Source organism: Globicephala melas, chromosome 12 (assembly GCF_963455315.2).
Source record: "Globicephala melas chromosome 12, mGloMel1.2, whole genome shotgun sequence".
NCBI classification, from domain to species: Eukaryota; Metazoa; Chordata; class Mammalia; order Artiodactyla; family Delphinidae; genus Globicephala; species Globicephala melas.
The window spans coordinates 27,878,238-27,894,120 of NC_083325.1; the positions used below are offsets into that span (position 1 = coordinate 27,878,238).

General features: G+C 49.2%; 2 protein-coding genes across 6 annotated transcripts in view; both read left to right on the top strand.

The window, feature by feature from the left end:
• RAB11FIP5 (RAB11 family interacting protein 5) overlaps positions 1–2,224 on the top strand; it is a 36,300-nt gene extending 34,076 nt beyond the window's left edge. The window contains 1 exon segment of the mRNA XM_030877561.2: positions 8–2,224. Within this exon segment, the coding sequence (XP_030733421.1) occupies positions 8–211 (204 nt within the window). The 3' untranslated portion in view covers positions 212–2,224.
• A 1,649-nt stretch (positions 2,225–3,873) lies between these two features.
• SFXN5 (sideroflexin 5) overlaps positions 3,874–15,883 on the top strand; it is a 116,547-nt gene continuing 104,537 nt past the window's right edge. For all 5 annotated transcript variants that reach the window (XM_030877554.2, XM_060309135.1, XM_030877560.2 and 2 more), the window contains exon 1: positions 3,874–4,033. In XM_030877554.2, the coding sequence (XP_030733414.1) occupies positions 3,929–4,033 (105 nt within the window). In that variant the 5' untranslated portion in view covers positions 3,874–3,928. The remainder of the gene's footprint in view (positions 4,034–15,883) is intronic.

Consider the following 15,883-nt stretch of genomic DNA (forward strand, 5'->3'; position numbering starts at 1 on the left):
GCCTCAGGACTCTGGTGTGCTGGACCAGTCGGCCAAATACTACCACCTGACCCACGACGAGCTCATCGGTCTGCTCCTGCAGCGGGAGCGGGAGCTGAGCCAGCGCGACGAGCACGTGCAGGAGCTAGAGAGCTACATCGACCGGCTGCTGGTGCGGATCATGGAGACCTCGCCCACACTGCTGCAGATTCCCCCTGCTCCCCCCAAGTAGCCCTCTTCACCCCCATCCCCAGAGGCTTGGCGCAGACCCACTACCCAGTAGGGCTCGCACCCTCCCTCCCTCCCTCCCGCTGAACTCTCACCTGGGTCTGGGTGCAGCCTGTCCTCTGTTGTCACCCCTTGTTCCCGCTCTCTCCTGCCTCAACTGGGGCTGCTGGCAGGGGAGCCCTTTGGACTGCCATTGGCGCCATCAAGTTCTGTGTACAACTTGTGTCTTTGGGAGCCCTGAGTCTTTCCCATCTGCCTATTTTCATACCCCTTAGCTTTGGGGGCTCCAGGGAATTGGAGCAAAGAATTTCGCCCTCAAGAGGGAGCAGGGGTGAGCTGCAATGCGATGTGGTGGTATCTGGGACATACTTTATTACCCGCATTTCTTCCACGGCTAAACCCTTGTCTTCTCCACCTCCCTCCAGCCTCTGGAGGTCTCCTGGTAGTACTGGGGCTGTGGCAGGGACCAAGCGCCCAGTTCTCTGTGAGTTATGGGCAACCAGGGCACCTACTCCTCAGCCTCACGTCCAATTTCCCTGGGAGCAGGCAGCCTGTATGGTCTAGTCTGCCGTGTCCCAAGTCTGACTGCTTTCAGCTGTTTGCCGAGCGAGTGCAGCGTAGATGGCGGGAGATGATGGGGGCTGCTCCCCACCCTCGTCTGCTGACTTTTGCATTGAGTGTCATGTGTGAATGCATGGAGAGCTGGGACAGGAGTGGGGAGAGCCCCTTCTCACCCACCTCCAGGCTTTGGGCTGCTTATGTTTGGGGATCAAGCCTTCAGCTCTGTTCTCATTGCCTGTCCAGATGCCAAAACTGTGCTGCTGCAGGGTTTGAACTTTTGGAAACCAATTAAAATGTGCCTTTTGTGGGTAGGGTCAAAAGCCTCCGGATGTAGACCTCTCACCCTAGTTGGCGTCCCCCTCCCCTCCTGTTGAGCACATGGGGTTGGATCTTTTGGGGCCCTGGGAATGGGACAGGAGGGTGGGGGCAGCCCTGCTGCATGCTCTGCCCCTCCCCTAGAGTTAATTTCAGCTAAGGTTCCGGCCAGGCTGCTGCTGCTCCCTCAGCATCCCTGCCATCCTCTCCTCCTCCCTCAGCACAAATTGAGGAGGGTCCTAGGATAAAAACTACATTCTGGGAGTGGGAGGTCCCCCTCTGCCTACACTTAGGAAAAGCCTTCCTTGCCCTCCCATTCACCCACTAGCTGCTGACCAGACCGAAAGGGTCTGCTCCATGTCCTTGCCTGGCTTGGCTGCAGTGCACTTTGAAACAAAGTGTCTGTCCTTTGGCCCGGCCCCTGGTTTGCTTGCAGAAAACATGACAGACTTGCCCATGGTATCTGCAGGGAATCTTTGGTGGCTGGGGGTACTCTGCCTTAGCATTGTGCGGTGAGGAGGTGCTGAAGGGGGATGCTTTTGGCCCACCGAGAAGGTGAGAGCTCCTCTGTGACTACCTCTTCTTCATGAGACGGCCTGTGGGGTCACTCGGACAGCCGTGGAAAGGGATGTGCTCTCCGGGTCATGTCTTCCTTCTGCCAGGATGAAGCCGAGGAGTCCCACACATGGGGGAAAGCCCCTGTCATGTTATCTACCTTAAGAATCACTCGTCAGAGCTGAGGAGTGTTCACAGGTGCTCAAGACTTTGATCATGTTTCGGGAGGGTCATTGGGGGTTGGATGGGTGTCTCTTCAGGAGGAAGGGGATCACTCCTCCACTAGGTGTTCCTCTGGGCTCTATTCAGTCTCAGTCCTGATCCTGGTCTTCCACTCGCCCTTGATTATGGGCCTCCAAAATGCCCAGGGCAGGGATGTCTTCAGAAGAGTTTTGAGCTGAAGCCCGGGGTTCTTGTGGCTGTTTTTGCTCCTAGCCATAACTTGGAGGAGAGCTGCAGGTGGGGTGGGCAGGGAGCAGGCACAGTTCCGCTTTGCTGTTTGTCTTCCTAGTTGTAACGCCTGTTTATAAAGAGCTTGTTCTTTATGTTTTGAGCACTTTATGAAGAATAAAAAATTAACATACTGCAGGTGGCTCTGTTGTGTTACTGTTTTGATAAGTGTATGAAGGAGGCTTCCGTGAGGGAGAAAGCAGCCTTAAATCAAGATGATGCGGTTCTCGGATGATAACCGCCCCTGCCCTAACCTCAGGGGCAGCAGCACAGTGTTGCTGAGTGGGCCGGGCTCTGTCTTTTCTCATTCCCGGGAAACCCACATTTACCGAGTGATGTGGGGCATACAGAGGGATTTTAAAAGACGTGATTCCTACTCTCAAGCCACTTAGTCTAGTAGGGAAAGATAAGATACAAATCCAAGATACAAATGGTTTCTTCACGGCCAGCTAGACTTTCTCCAGCTAGGAAAAGTCCATTTCTCATGGTTCGACATGGAAGAGGAACTGACTGCTACAGATCATGCAGTGTCCAGAAGGCATGAGCCAACCCAGCACTTCACCATAAGCCTAAGGAGATTCACAGTGCGGGCGTGGGGGGAGGGGTGGGGTGGTGGTTAGGTTCCCAAGGTCAAAAACCAAACATTTCTACTGTCCTCTTGGGCAAAACAGGCAGCTGTCCCTCAGTCATTCCCGTGGCCCTTCCCCCCAGTCTGGCTCACTGACCAGATATTTCAGCTAGGAATCTGCTACTCTAATGTGCATGGGTGTTTATTATCCCTGCTAGTGCCTTGCTCTACAATCTGCAGTACTTCCCCTCTTACCTAAAGTCCTTGTAGCTGGTGCTTGTTAAGCACTTCTGAAACCCCCTCCCCCTCCCCCCATCCCAGTTCTCTTCCAGCCCAGGAACTGGGCCCCGGGAGAGATCTCCGGTTGGCCAGAGGAAGTGAAGGCTGCCAAGGCTCTTAAGTCCTTGCTGTTTAACTCATACAGCAACAAATACTTGAGTTTCTGCTGTGAGCCCTCTCAGCTAGCACTAAGGACTTAGCAATGAATCCAAAAGTCACAACTCCTGCTCTGTGGACCTCACAGTAGGAAAGGCAGATAGTCAAAACCACAAATAATTATAAATTGCAAGGGCTTGCGAAAGGAAAGTGCTGGCTGCTATAGGAATATGTAGTGGATTTTGCGGAAGCAGGGCGAGGATTGGCAAATGCAATATTTAGGCTGAGACCAGAAAGAGTCAGCATCAGGCTAAGATTAAAAAGTTAAGGTCTTTTGGGCCAATGGCGCGGCAAGCGCCCAGCATGCGCCAGGAACTGAGTTGGAGAGCAAGGGACGAGGGGCAGGGTGGCGACGGAAGGACCTGCATGAAGATTCTGCAGTGCAATTCTTTGTACAAAGTTTTCCAGGATTACCCTATTGTCTGGAGTCCTTGCCCATCTGGTCCAAGGGTCGGACCCACTTCAGTAGGGCTCTTCTGGGCTGCATGCAGCTCCAGGAGCGACGCCCACCGCAGCAACTCAAACTTCTAGGGGCAGGTAACCAGCGAGGGGTCGCCCGATGGCCCCCTATCGAGACCTTAAGAGTCGTACACGCACACTCCTCCCGGACTGCCGACGCCTGCAAAATTAGCGGCGGGAACCGAGACCCGGTCTGAGTCGGTGCAACTCTCCGCAGTCTAGGGTTGTCAAGCTCCGTGACAAGAAAAACTACATTCCCCACAACCCCTTGCGCCTCCGGCTTGCTGCGGTTGCTTACGGCCAATCGGGAGAGGCAGCTGTGGCGGGGGCCGAGGAGGGACATTTTAAAAGGGCCGGAGATTGAGGGCGTCAGTGGCCATGGCGGATACAGCGACTACAGCATCGGCGGCGGCGGCGGCTAGTGCCGCTAACGCCTCGACCGATGCACCGCCTTTCCAGCTGGGCAAACCCCGCTTCCAGCAGGTGAGGACCGGGCTGTGGCTTGAGGGTCGGTGGGTAGCATAGGGAGGGCGAGCAAACTCCTCTCCAAAATCCTCTTTAGCCCTAGGGTCTCCGACCCGCGGCCACCGGGGAGCCTGCAGCTACTGCCTGGGGGAACCTCGGCCACAGCCGCCTTTTTCCCATTGGTCAGCGGTGTGGGCGAGGGCTCCCACCTTGGCTCCCTATTGGCCATCGGCGCCGTCACTCCCCATCCGCCCGTGCTCTCCAGTCCTTCCCGCCCGAGGCTCTCTGTGATTGGCCACTGCCCGCCGCGGCCCGGGATCCGAGCTCCCGGGTCCGAGCCGCTTCTGCAGGGTCTCTTGGGCAGGGCAGCCGTCCGCTTCAGGCGGAAAGTTCGAGTCCGGCCCTGGGTGAGAAGTTGGTGTGGCCCAGATGCCTTCTAACTTATTCCCCAGGTGGTGACCGACAGACATTCTTTCCGAGCTGCCCGCGGAGCCTCTGGGCAGCATCCGTGCCCCGCGGCCCCGCTCCCAGCCCTCCACCCCAAGCAGGGTCCGCGGTGGGGATGGGTGAGGGCCGCGAGCCGAGGGGTACCCGCCGCCCGGCGACCCCTCTCCCCTCCGGCGGGGGATTCACTGACGTAGCGAGTCGGCCGGCTGGTGCCCTGCCGGAGATGGAGCGAGGACGTTCGGGGAGAGCCGGGGTGCGGAGGAAACGCTGTGTCATCCCAGGGGACCGCCGGCCGCTCGGAGGGTCCGCGTCCCCGGGAGCCTGCCCCAACCCCCTACCCCGCTGCGACCTCCACGGAGCGCTCTTCTCTGTCCGACCCGATATGACTCTTCGGGGCACTGTGACAGTCGTCCTTTTCCTTCGGAACCCCAGACAGGGCGTCTCTAACTCGCCCTCGGCCCAGGAGACGGGGATAGGGTTCGCAGCCGGGACGTGCGGCCCGGGCTGGAGGCTGGGAAGGGCCGTTCCCACGCCGCATTCCCGGGTCCCCGCTGCCTCCAGCGATGAGGAAATGGACTTGGTTAGGAAAAGGGGCAAAGAGATTCGGCTGAAGTGAACCAGGCTTGCCGGGGGTGGGGGGCAGTGGAGGCGGACGGAAAGAAGTTTGCAGGAAGAAAGGAAATTGTACAAAGGTCGGTGCAGTGGTTGATTGGTTGGTTGTTTTCATGATGGTGGGAGAGGGACTCGTTCCAGCAAAGTGGTGCACTGAGCTTTGCTGATATTAAGGAGTTGCGCTTATGAGCCTTTTGAGAAAATGTCCCCACTGTTTTTAAACAGGACTTTCATTCCTTTAAAAAATAAACCATCTCAGCATGTAGGTATCTGAGGCGAGACTGGTGTCATCCTGTCAGTGCAGGGTGCCACCTGGAACTGCCTGTCAGGGGTTCCTCTGCCTGGACTTGAGTGACACTTCATTAGCTGACCCCCTTCTCCGCCCTCCACACACATTCTGTTGTACTGGTCCTTCAAGACTCAGGCCGGCCTCCTCCCCTAAACACTTCCTCCCTTCTTCCCCTTACCCCCTGGTGGGCCCAGGTCTCAGACTCCCTCCTGCCTGCCTCTTTGGCCACCCCAAGTGGGATCCTCAAAGGTCAGCCTTTACAACAGTCTGCCCTGTGGTTCTCTGTGTGATTACTTGGTCTCCTCGACACTTGTGAACACCTTTTGAGAGGAGGGGCTGATCTTGCCCTTCCCTTGTCTCCATCCTACCCTGAGGTGGGGCTTGGCACATAGTAATGTGCTGAATAAAGATCTGTGGGTTCATTTTTTCCCAGTACCTGTCCTGGGACATTCAGTCACACAACAGATATTTGAGAACCTCCTAGTGGCTTTAATGACTGAGCCCTTTGCTGTGATCACCGCTGGAGCCATAAATGCACCTTTGAGGCTACTGTTCAGGCAGCCATTGCTGGTACCTCTTTTTGGCACCACTCCTGAGGGCAGCTAGTGTTTGTTGTATTTGCTTTTGAAGCACCTCTCCCCAAGCATAGTGACCTGCATAAAGCACAGTGAGTGTGATATTCATTCATGTTAAGGAACTTCCCTTTCCTCCAGATCTGCTCCTCCACACGATTCCCTGGTTGTGCAAGCAGCCCAACCTGCCACCCAGATGACTCTCAAGACTGGGAGTCACCTGTATACTTGCCTTCCTCTCCTTCACCCTCTAAATGCAACCAGAGGCCCAGGGTTCTCATCTCAGATAGCTCTCAAATCCACTTATCTCCACTGCTGGAATCCTAGACTGAGCCCCCATCATCTATCTCCTGAGCCACTGCAGAAGCCTCCTGACAGGGCTCCCTACTTGCTCTCTGGCCCCCTTCCAATCCCTTCCTCTTCCGCATGGCAGAGTCCCAACAATGCAGGTCTGATCAGGTGACGCCCCACCCTCTCGCCCAACACATATGTTCTTAAACACCTTCCAGTGGCTTCCCCTGCTTCTGAGATAAAGACCTCTGTTTGGAAGGCCCCAAAGGCCTGCATAGCCCACCCCTGCCGGCCTCTTCTTGCTCCAGAGGAAACTCCACGCATCCCCTTGAATCCTGCTTCCCACCACACTGGCTACTTTCAGCCCCTTGAACTCTGAGTGGTTCATAATCCAGGGCTCAGTCCCAGAGCCCAATCCAGGGACACCAGTCTCAACCCCCAACCAGTATCACTGCTTTCTGCAAGACTAGGCAGGATCTTTCCTTACTCCCTGGAGTCCCCCCAGAACCCTTCTTCCTTTCATTCCTCAAGGATCTCCCTGTGAAGGGGGCAGGGGGAGGAGGGCCACTGAGCAGTGTCAGAGGGTGGAGAAAGACAGCTTGCCTCGATGGGCTTTGGTCTGTTACCGTCTTTCTCCCCATAAGATGATAATGCTAGCCAAGCATCGTTCTAACCTTTTTGTGCATTGACCTATTTAATTTTCATAACGACCGTGTGAGACAGGTACAGTTATCCCATGTATTATAGGTGAGAAGACCGGCACACAAACAGATTCAGTTACTTCCTAGGCAGTCTGGCTCCAGAGTCTACGTTTGTCTGTTTATTGTCAACTTTTTTATTATGCAGGCTTTCAAACACGCAAAAGTGGAGGCAATTGACAATGAACTCCTGTGCACCCGTCACTCAGTTTCAACAGTTGCCAGTGTGAGGCCCACCTCATTTCACCTATATGCCCCCACCCCAACCAATGAATTATTTTAAAGCAAAGCCCATTATTTCATTGTACGTGCTGTAGATATCTCTCAAAAGTGAAGACTTTTTTGGTTAGCTTTTCTAAATAAACTTTAAAATTTTTGAAATAATTTTGTGTGTACAGAAGTCAAGTAGCAGAATTCCTGTATAACCTTCACCCAAGTTTCCCCTAATGTCATCATCTCAGATTACCACGGTACATTTGTTAGAACTAAGAAACCAACATTGGAACATTACTATTAACTACACTCCAGACTTTGTTGGATTTCACTATCTTTTACACTAATGTTATCTTTCTGTTCCAGGATCCCACATTCCATTTGGTCGTCATGTTTCCTCAGTCTCCCCTCGGATCTATGACCGTTTCTCAGACTTACCTTGTGTTTGGTGACCCTGACAGTTCTGAGAAGTACTGGTCAGATATTTTATAGAAGGTCCCTCAATTTGGGTTTGTCTGGTGTCTTTCTCATGGTTAGATGGTTATGGGTTTTAGGGGGAGAATGTCACAGAGGTGAAGTGCCTTCTTTTTCACATGGTATCAGAGGGTTTTTTGATTAGTTTTAACATAACCATCATACCACTAACACACCTAAAATAATTATTTCTTAATATCATCAAACCAGTCATTATTTGTCTTAGTCTGTTTGGGGTGCTGTAACAAAATACCATAGATTGGGTAGCATATAAACAACAGAAATTTGTTTCTCACAGTTCTCGAAGCTGGAAGTCCAAGATCAAGGCACTGGCAGATTCACTGTCTGAAGAGAGTCAGCTTTCTTGTTCATAGATAACATCTTCTAGCTGTAACCTCCCATGGCAGAAGGGAGGAGGGATCTTTCTGGGGTCTCTTTTATAAGGGCACTAATCCTAATCATTAGGGTAACCTCATCACTTCCCAAAGACCCCAATTCCTAAAACAGTCACCCTGGAGGTTAGGATTTCAACATATGACTTTGGGGGTAGGGTGGGGACAAGCGTTCAGTCCATTGCACTATTCACATTTCCCTGATTGTCACATCATTTTAAAAATAATTGATCTGTTTCATTCAGGATCCCACAAGGCCCACACATCATATTTGACTGATAGGTTCCTTTCATCTCTTCTGATCTATTGGTTCTTCCCTCTTTCTTTCTTTCTATTTGTTGAAGAAACTGCGTTGTTTGTCCTGTACAATTTCCCTATTCTGAATGTGACTGAAGGTATCTCTGTGGTATAAGTTAAGATGTTCCTCTGTCCCCTGTTGTTCCTGTAAACTTCAGGTCCATACTTTTTTTTTTTTTTTTTTTTTTTTGCAGTACGTGAGTCTCTCACCGTTGTGGCCTCTCCCGTTACGGAGCACAGGCTCCGGACGTGCAGGCTCAGCGGCCACCGCTCACGGGCCCAGCCGCTCCGCGGCATGTGGGATCCTCCTGGACCAGGGCATGAACCCACGTCCCCTGCATCGGCAGGCAGACTCTCCCACTGCGCCACCAGGGAAGCCCTCAGTCCATACTTTTAACCACTGCCCCATATTGCCAGGTGAAGGGAAGATGGCAGGAGTGCCTGGGGGAGCTCTGTGAACTGACTGCTCCCTTTCCTCCTCCTTTTCTGCTCTTTTCCTTTCCTGAACCCACTCTTTTCTTCCTACAGGCCTGACACCGTTTTTGGCAATTTGGGGCCCCAGGACAGGAAACAAACACACATGATTCTTCCCATTTGTGATTCAGTCTATCCAGAAATAAGTTTGCTTTATTTTTTTTTTTAAACTTCCTTGTTTCTTCTGAAATCTCACTTATCTGCTATGACGACTGGGGGTATGGGTGTGCTGTGTGTGTCCTGGGTCCAAAATCCACCAAGGCCTACGGTAGCAGAGCAGGTGGGTTGCATAGGGCTCTCTCTGGGGTCCAGGGAGCTTGTGGGCAGGAAAATGCACTCTTCACTTCAAGATGGAGAGGTTTGTGTGGGCTGAGAGTCAGGAGGCAATGGGGAAGCTTCTCATATAGTTTGCCTGAAATAAGTTCTAAAGTGAAAATGCCTTGCAGGTAGTTATACATTTACGTTCTATAGGCTAGAGAGCGACTGTTTCCCAGGGTTGGTCCTGGGGCTTGTTTGTGCTGTGGACACGGTCAACACCTTCCAGTCCAGTGGCTCTCAACCCCTGCTGCACAGGAATCACCTGGGCAGGTTTCTAAACAGACACTGATGCCTGGAGCCCACCCCAGGCCAATAGCATTCGAATCCTTGGGTGTACAGGCTGGATTTTAGAAAACCCAGGTGATTCAGTGTGTAGCCTGGTTGAGGACTACTGAGCTGGTCCAGTCTTTCCGCCTTTGGGCTGCAGGTTCAGTGATTTAGAGGTCTGGGTGCAGGCGGACTGTCAGTTTCTTCTCAGGCCTTTGCCCACAGCTGCTGCTCCCGAGGCAGCTCTCTGGCTGTGCTCTCCTGGGCCAGGCCCCAGAGTTAGGAAGGCAGCAGGCCTTGAGCCCCTGTTGAGAATTAGCTGACTCACCTTTCTTGTGAAGGGAAACGGAAGGAATTACTTGGCTGACTCATTTTTCCAGTGAAGCAAAAGGGAAGGAAAGACATCCACTGATTATCTGATGGGGTAAAAGTGGGGTCTGAATTTTGGAGGGCAAAAAAAGTCATACATATTAAACTATTGAGAAAGTAATAAAAACTAATTAGGCTGAGAAGGTAGAAACCTTCCCTGCTGTGTCCTGCATCAGGCAGGGAGGACAGACACATAAAGGCAGCTATAAAGAAGAGTGCTTCTGACTAGGGCCTGCTCAGCCCTGAGGTATCCCAGCCACCTCCTTCTTTGGGGAGCCACTCTTTCATACTCACTGAGAAATCACATTCTCCAAGGTCATAGATTGCCAGAAACTTTGCTGTTTAAAATGTATCAGTAGTGTCGACTTAGAAAAAAACAGACACAACGTTGATTCTTTTGTTCTAGTTCTGTGAAAAATGCCACTGGTAGTTTGATAGGGATTACATTGAATCTGTAGATTGCTTTGGGTAGTAGAGTCATTTTCACAGTGTTGATTCTTCCAATCCAAGAGCATGGTATATCTCTCCATATATTTGTATCATCTTTAATTTCTTTCATCAGTGTCTTATAATTTTCTGCATACAGGTCTTTTGTCTCCGTAGGTAGGTTTATTCCTAGATATTTTATTCTTTTTGTTGCAATGGTAAATGGGAGTATTTTCTTAATTTCACTTTCAGATTTTTCATCATTAGTGTATAGGAATGCCAGAGATTTCTGTGCATTAATTTTGTATCCTGCTACTTTACCAAATTCATTGATTAGCTCTAGTAGTTTTCTGGTAGCATCTTTAGGATTCTCTATGTAGAGTATCATGTCATCTGCAAACAGTGACAGCTTTACTTCTTCTTTTCCGACTTGGATTCCTTTTATTTCCTTTTCTTCTCTGATTGCTGTGGCTAAAACTTCCAAAACTATGAGACACAGACCTACTACAGAATGGACTTGAGGATATGGGGAGGGGGAAGGGTAAGCTGTGACAAAGTGAGAGAGTGGCATAGACATATATACACTACCAAACGTAAAATAGATAGCTAGTGGGAAGCAGCCGCATAGCACAGGGAGATCAGCTCGGTGCTTTGTGACCACCTAGAGGGGTGGGATAGGGAAGGTGGGAGGGAGGGAGACGCAAGAGGGAAAAGATATGGGAACATATGTTTATGTATAACTGATTCACTTTGTTATAAAGCAGAAACTAACACACGACTGTAAAGCAATTATACTCCAATAAAGATGTAAAAGACAAAAACAAAAACAAACAAAAAACCCCCACAAAAACACAGAACGTAAGAACTGTGAGTTGATTTATTTAGTGTCTTACTGAGGACTATAGTCTGGAAGACACCCTCTCACAGAGCTCTGAGAAACTGCTCTGAAGAGGTAAAGGGGGAGGTCAGCATGTATATGATCTTGGCAAAGGGTACTTGTAATCAAGCACACATCTCAGGAGAAGGTTGCTGCCACGCATGAGGAACAGATATCTTAGTTAATGGTTTTAGTGCTTTTCTAAGTATGGGAAGATGCAAGAATCCATGTTCATAAAAGATTTGTCCTGAAAATGTTTAACTCTGAAGGCCTGTTCTGCCAATTTTCCCAGAGCACAGAGAGCCTCCTTTCTGATCTCCGCCCTGAACTCTGCCCTGAACTCCTTTCAGGGTGTCTTGAAGGTTAGAGACTGCAGTGGCTAATGGTTCAATCCTTGTAGAACCAGGTAACAGTGGGAATGACACATCCCCCTTTTGACTGGTGGTCCTGTGGCACTTTGACTCAGAGAATCAACGCAAGTGCAGAGCTTCAAATAAGGAGCTTTAACTTTATAGTTTTCAAAAAAAAAAACAACCCTACGTCTACTTCTCAGTCCAGACCTATGTGGACCCCCTTCCCCACAGCCCTGCTTTGCTTCCAGCCTGTTAATGTACTGCTTCATTTAAATTTTACTCTACCTTTCCCCAGAATTCTGCACTAACTCAGTTTTTTCCCTTTGTTTGACAAAATGCCTTATAGTTCCTCTACTTTGTGGCCTCCCTCCCTTACTGCAGTGAGTCAGTAAGCCTGACTTTTTCCCAGGGTAGTGGGGGAGGTTAGTCTGATTGGGTTAGGACGTGTATGCCTAGCATTTCCAACTCAGAACCCCTTTCTTGAATCTCAGGCCTATATGTTTAAGTGTTTGTTGAGAGGTTACATCTGGAAGGCCCTTTAAGTATCACAAGTTTACGTGGCCAATCCAGAACTGTTATCTTCCTCTCCACTAAATCAGTATGCTTCTTGCTTTCCTTATCCTGGTTAATAAGCATTAGTGTCTGACTAGAGATCTAGGCATTACCATGACTGTGTTATTCCTCATTCCCCTAGTCAGTTAACCTTGCTCTACTCCCAGGACCTAGCACAGTCTTAGGCACACAGTAGGTCTTCAATAGCTATTTGGTGAATGACTGAAAAAACCACAGGAGCCTGGTGCAGTTTCTGACCCAAGCCTGCATGCCTTTGAGCTCTTGCTGATACCCTTCTCTGCTAGGTAAACGCATCCATCCACTCATCCCAGCTCCTCTGGGAAGCTTCCTGACTCACTAGGGAGGAATAAACTGTGTCTCCTGTGCCCATAATGATGCCTCATTTAGGCAGGGATCACAGTGTTGGTTTTTTTTTGTTTGTTTGTTTTTTTAGAAGATGTTGGGGGTAGGAGTTTATTAATTAATTAATTTATTGTTGCTGTGTTGCCTCTTCGTTTCTGTGCGAGGGCTTTCTCTAGTTGTGGCAAGCGGGGGCCATTCTTCATCGCAGTACGCGGGCCTCACTATGGCGGCCTCTCTTGTTGCGGAGCACAGGCTCCAGACGCGCAGGCTCAGTAGTTGTGGCTCACGGGCCTACCTGCTCTGCGGCATGTGGGATCCTCCCAGACCAGGGCTCGAACCCGTGTCCCCTGCATTGGCAGGCAGATTCTCAACCACTGCGCCACCAGGGAAGCCCTAGGGATCACAGTGTTTTATAGTTATCTGTTTACTTGTTTGTCTCTCTTGATGGTCTCGGCTCCTTGCGGGCTTGTTCGTCGTGGTGTTCCCTCAGCTAGTCCAGTATGGGTTTGTAGGTATCAATGGAGCCGAATGTCTTACTTAGGACTCTCTCCCAGTGGCAGTGGTGGAGAGTAATACGAGAGGGTTAGCAGGGCCGGGACAGGATGAAGGCAGTGACAGACCACAGGGCAAGTCAGAGGCTGGATGTTTGCACTGGATCATCTTCAAGAAGCTGCTTCCCTCAGGCCGTTCTCCTTCAGGCCTTCACCTCTGCCCCTGCTGATCCTCTTCCCTCCTTGGGCTGCTAACTGCCGGGCATTGGCTGTTCACCGGCCCACTCATTCATTCCTGTGGCCAGTGTGTTTGTGGAGCCTCTTCTAGGTGTGTAACACAAGACCAGGAGCCAAGGAAGATAATACAGAAAGAATATCCAATAGCCCACATCCTTCAGGAGCTTATAATCGAGTAATAGACCAGTTTGTATTTTAATTTAAATATATATTTAAAAAATAGAATATTACTTATTTATATTATACATAATACTGATTTTTTTTCATTTTAAAAGCAATATAAAAGATATGGAAATAAAAATCCATAAATAAAAATCTGTTAACATTTTAATATATTTTCATCTAGCTTTTTAAATAATATGATTTTGAAATCCTAATTTTGAAACAGTTTCAGTCTACAGAAAAGTTGCAAGAAGAATACAGAGAAATTCCATATACCCTTTGCTTAGATCCACTAGTTTTTAACATTTTGTCACATTTCCTTTATTATTCTTTGTCTACAGATGATCATAAAGTCCAGAAACATAGCAAATATACATGTTACCAAGAACATCTTCAATCTGTAAACAGAATAATAATGCCTACATTTCCAGATTTTATTACCACCCTGTATATTTACACGTTATTTATTTATTTTAATATTTATTTATTTTGGCTGCACTGAGTCTTAGTTGCAGCATGTGGGATCTTTAGTTGCGGCATGTGGACTTCTTAGTTGTGACATGCATGTGGGAACTAGTTCCCCGACCAGGGATTGAACCTGGGCCCCCTGCATTGGGAGCGTGGAGTCTTATCCACTGGACCACCAGGGAAGTTACTATACATGTTATTTTTTCTCAACCATTTGAGAGTAGATTATATTCATTTATCCCTTAATACTTCAGTGTATCCTTAAGAACAAGGACATTCTCTTACATCTCTTAGTCTGTTTGGGCTGTTATAATAAAAATACCATAGACTGGGTGCCTTATAAACAACAGAAATTAATTTCTCCCAGTTCTGAAGTCTGGGAAGTCCACGACTAAGGCACTGGCAGATTCAGTATCTGGTGAGGGCCTGATTCCTGGTCATAGACAGCTCACTGTGCTCTTACATGGTGGAAGGGGCAAGGGATTTCTCTGGAGTCAATATAACAGCATTAATGCCATTCATGAGGGCTCCCAAAGGCCTCATCTCCAAATACCATCACCTAGGGACTTAGGATTTAACATATGAGTTTTTTTTTTTTTTAAGGGAACTTTATTTTTATTTATTTATTTATTTATTTTTGGCTGCATTGGGTCTTCGTTGCTGCGCAGGCTTTTCTCTAGTTGCAGCTAGCGGGCGCTACTCTTCATTGTGGTGCGTGAGCTTTTCATTGCTGTGGCTTCTCTTGTTGAGGAACACGGGCTCTAGGCATGTGGGCTTCAGTAATTGTGGCACAAGAGCTCAGTAGTTGTGGCTCACGGGCTCTAGAGTGCAGGCTCAGTAGTTGTGGTGCACAGGCTTAGTTGCTCCAAGGCATGTGGGATCTTCCCGGACCAGGGCTCGAACCCATGTCCCCTGCCTTGGCAGGTGGATTTTTAACCACTGTGCCACCAGGGAAGCCCTAACATATGAATTTTGAGGGGACACTAATATTCAGTCTATAGCAATAACCACAGTACAGTTATTCAGGAAATTTAATTTGAGTACACTACTTTAATTAATCTATAATCCTATTCCAATTTTGTCAGTTTTCTCAGCAATGTCCGTGAGCGCATTTCCCCCTCTAGTCCAGGATTCAGTCGAAAATCATGCGTTGCATTCAGTTGTCTTGTCTCTTTAGTTTCCTTTAATGTGGGGGCAGTTCTTCAGTCTTTCTTTGTCTTTACGACATTGACATATTTGGTGAACAAGGCCAGTTATTTTATGGAATGCTCCTCAGTTTGGGTTTGTCTGATGTTTTCACATGATTAGACTCAGTCCCTTCAGAATACTATGTGAGCACTAGTGGAAACTTCTCAGAGGCACACGACGTCCATTTGCCTCTTGCTGGTCCTTTGAACATGCCCCGTCATTTTGGGATGTGGCACTTCATTACTTTCTAGCACAACAATATGTGCCAGTCTCATCGTGTACCTTCCCTGCCCCAGCCCTGGAATCAGCCACTTCTCTAAGGAACCCTGGTTTATTCTAGTGGATGTCATCCCATCTCTTTGCTATCCATTTAATATCTATCTAGCTCTATTTATCTCCTGTCTATTAGGTTGGAATCATGCATTTTACATGCATTTCACAAATCATAAGCATTTTTGCATGTCATAAACATTGTCTGAAAACATGATTTTAAATGGCTGTGTAGTGTTCGATCATGTAAATGGATCGTCATTTTAACAATCTGCCTCTATAAATAATGCAGCAGTGAGTGTCCTCAGCATATACCCCTGACCACACCTCTGAACGTCTCTGATTGAGCATCATGTATAAATTGGGAAATGGTTTAGGCCATTTGAGTTATAAGAAGTTAGAGAAGCAACTGTTTTAGTTAGGAATGCTGTGGAAGCTTGATGCGTCTGTGAAAGGCTGGGGGTGGAAAGGCTGCTCCATGCAGGGGGTGCCATGGTGAGCAGAGAGATGGAGGTGGCATGGGGCCTGGTGTGTGCAGGGGACCTTTTGGTGACCCGGGTCCTTCTGTGGTCTTTATTGGGAAGCGGAAGAGCAGAAATCGGCTGCAGGGTCTGGTGCCCTAGTGAGAAGGGAAAAGAGTGTGGAGGCTTCTTCCTCCACTGAGCGGAGGATGAGCTTGGAGAGCTGTGGGGCTCCAGGGAGGATTTGGGACACAGCCTGAGTGTAGTGAGGCATGAACCCCCGGCGTTTGCAGCTTTCCCCTTTGTC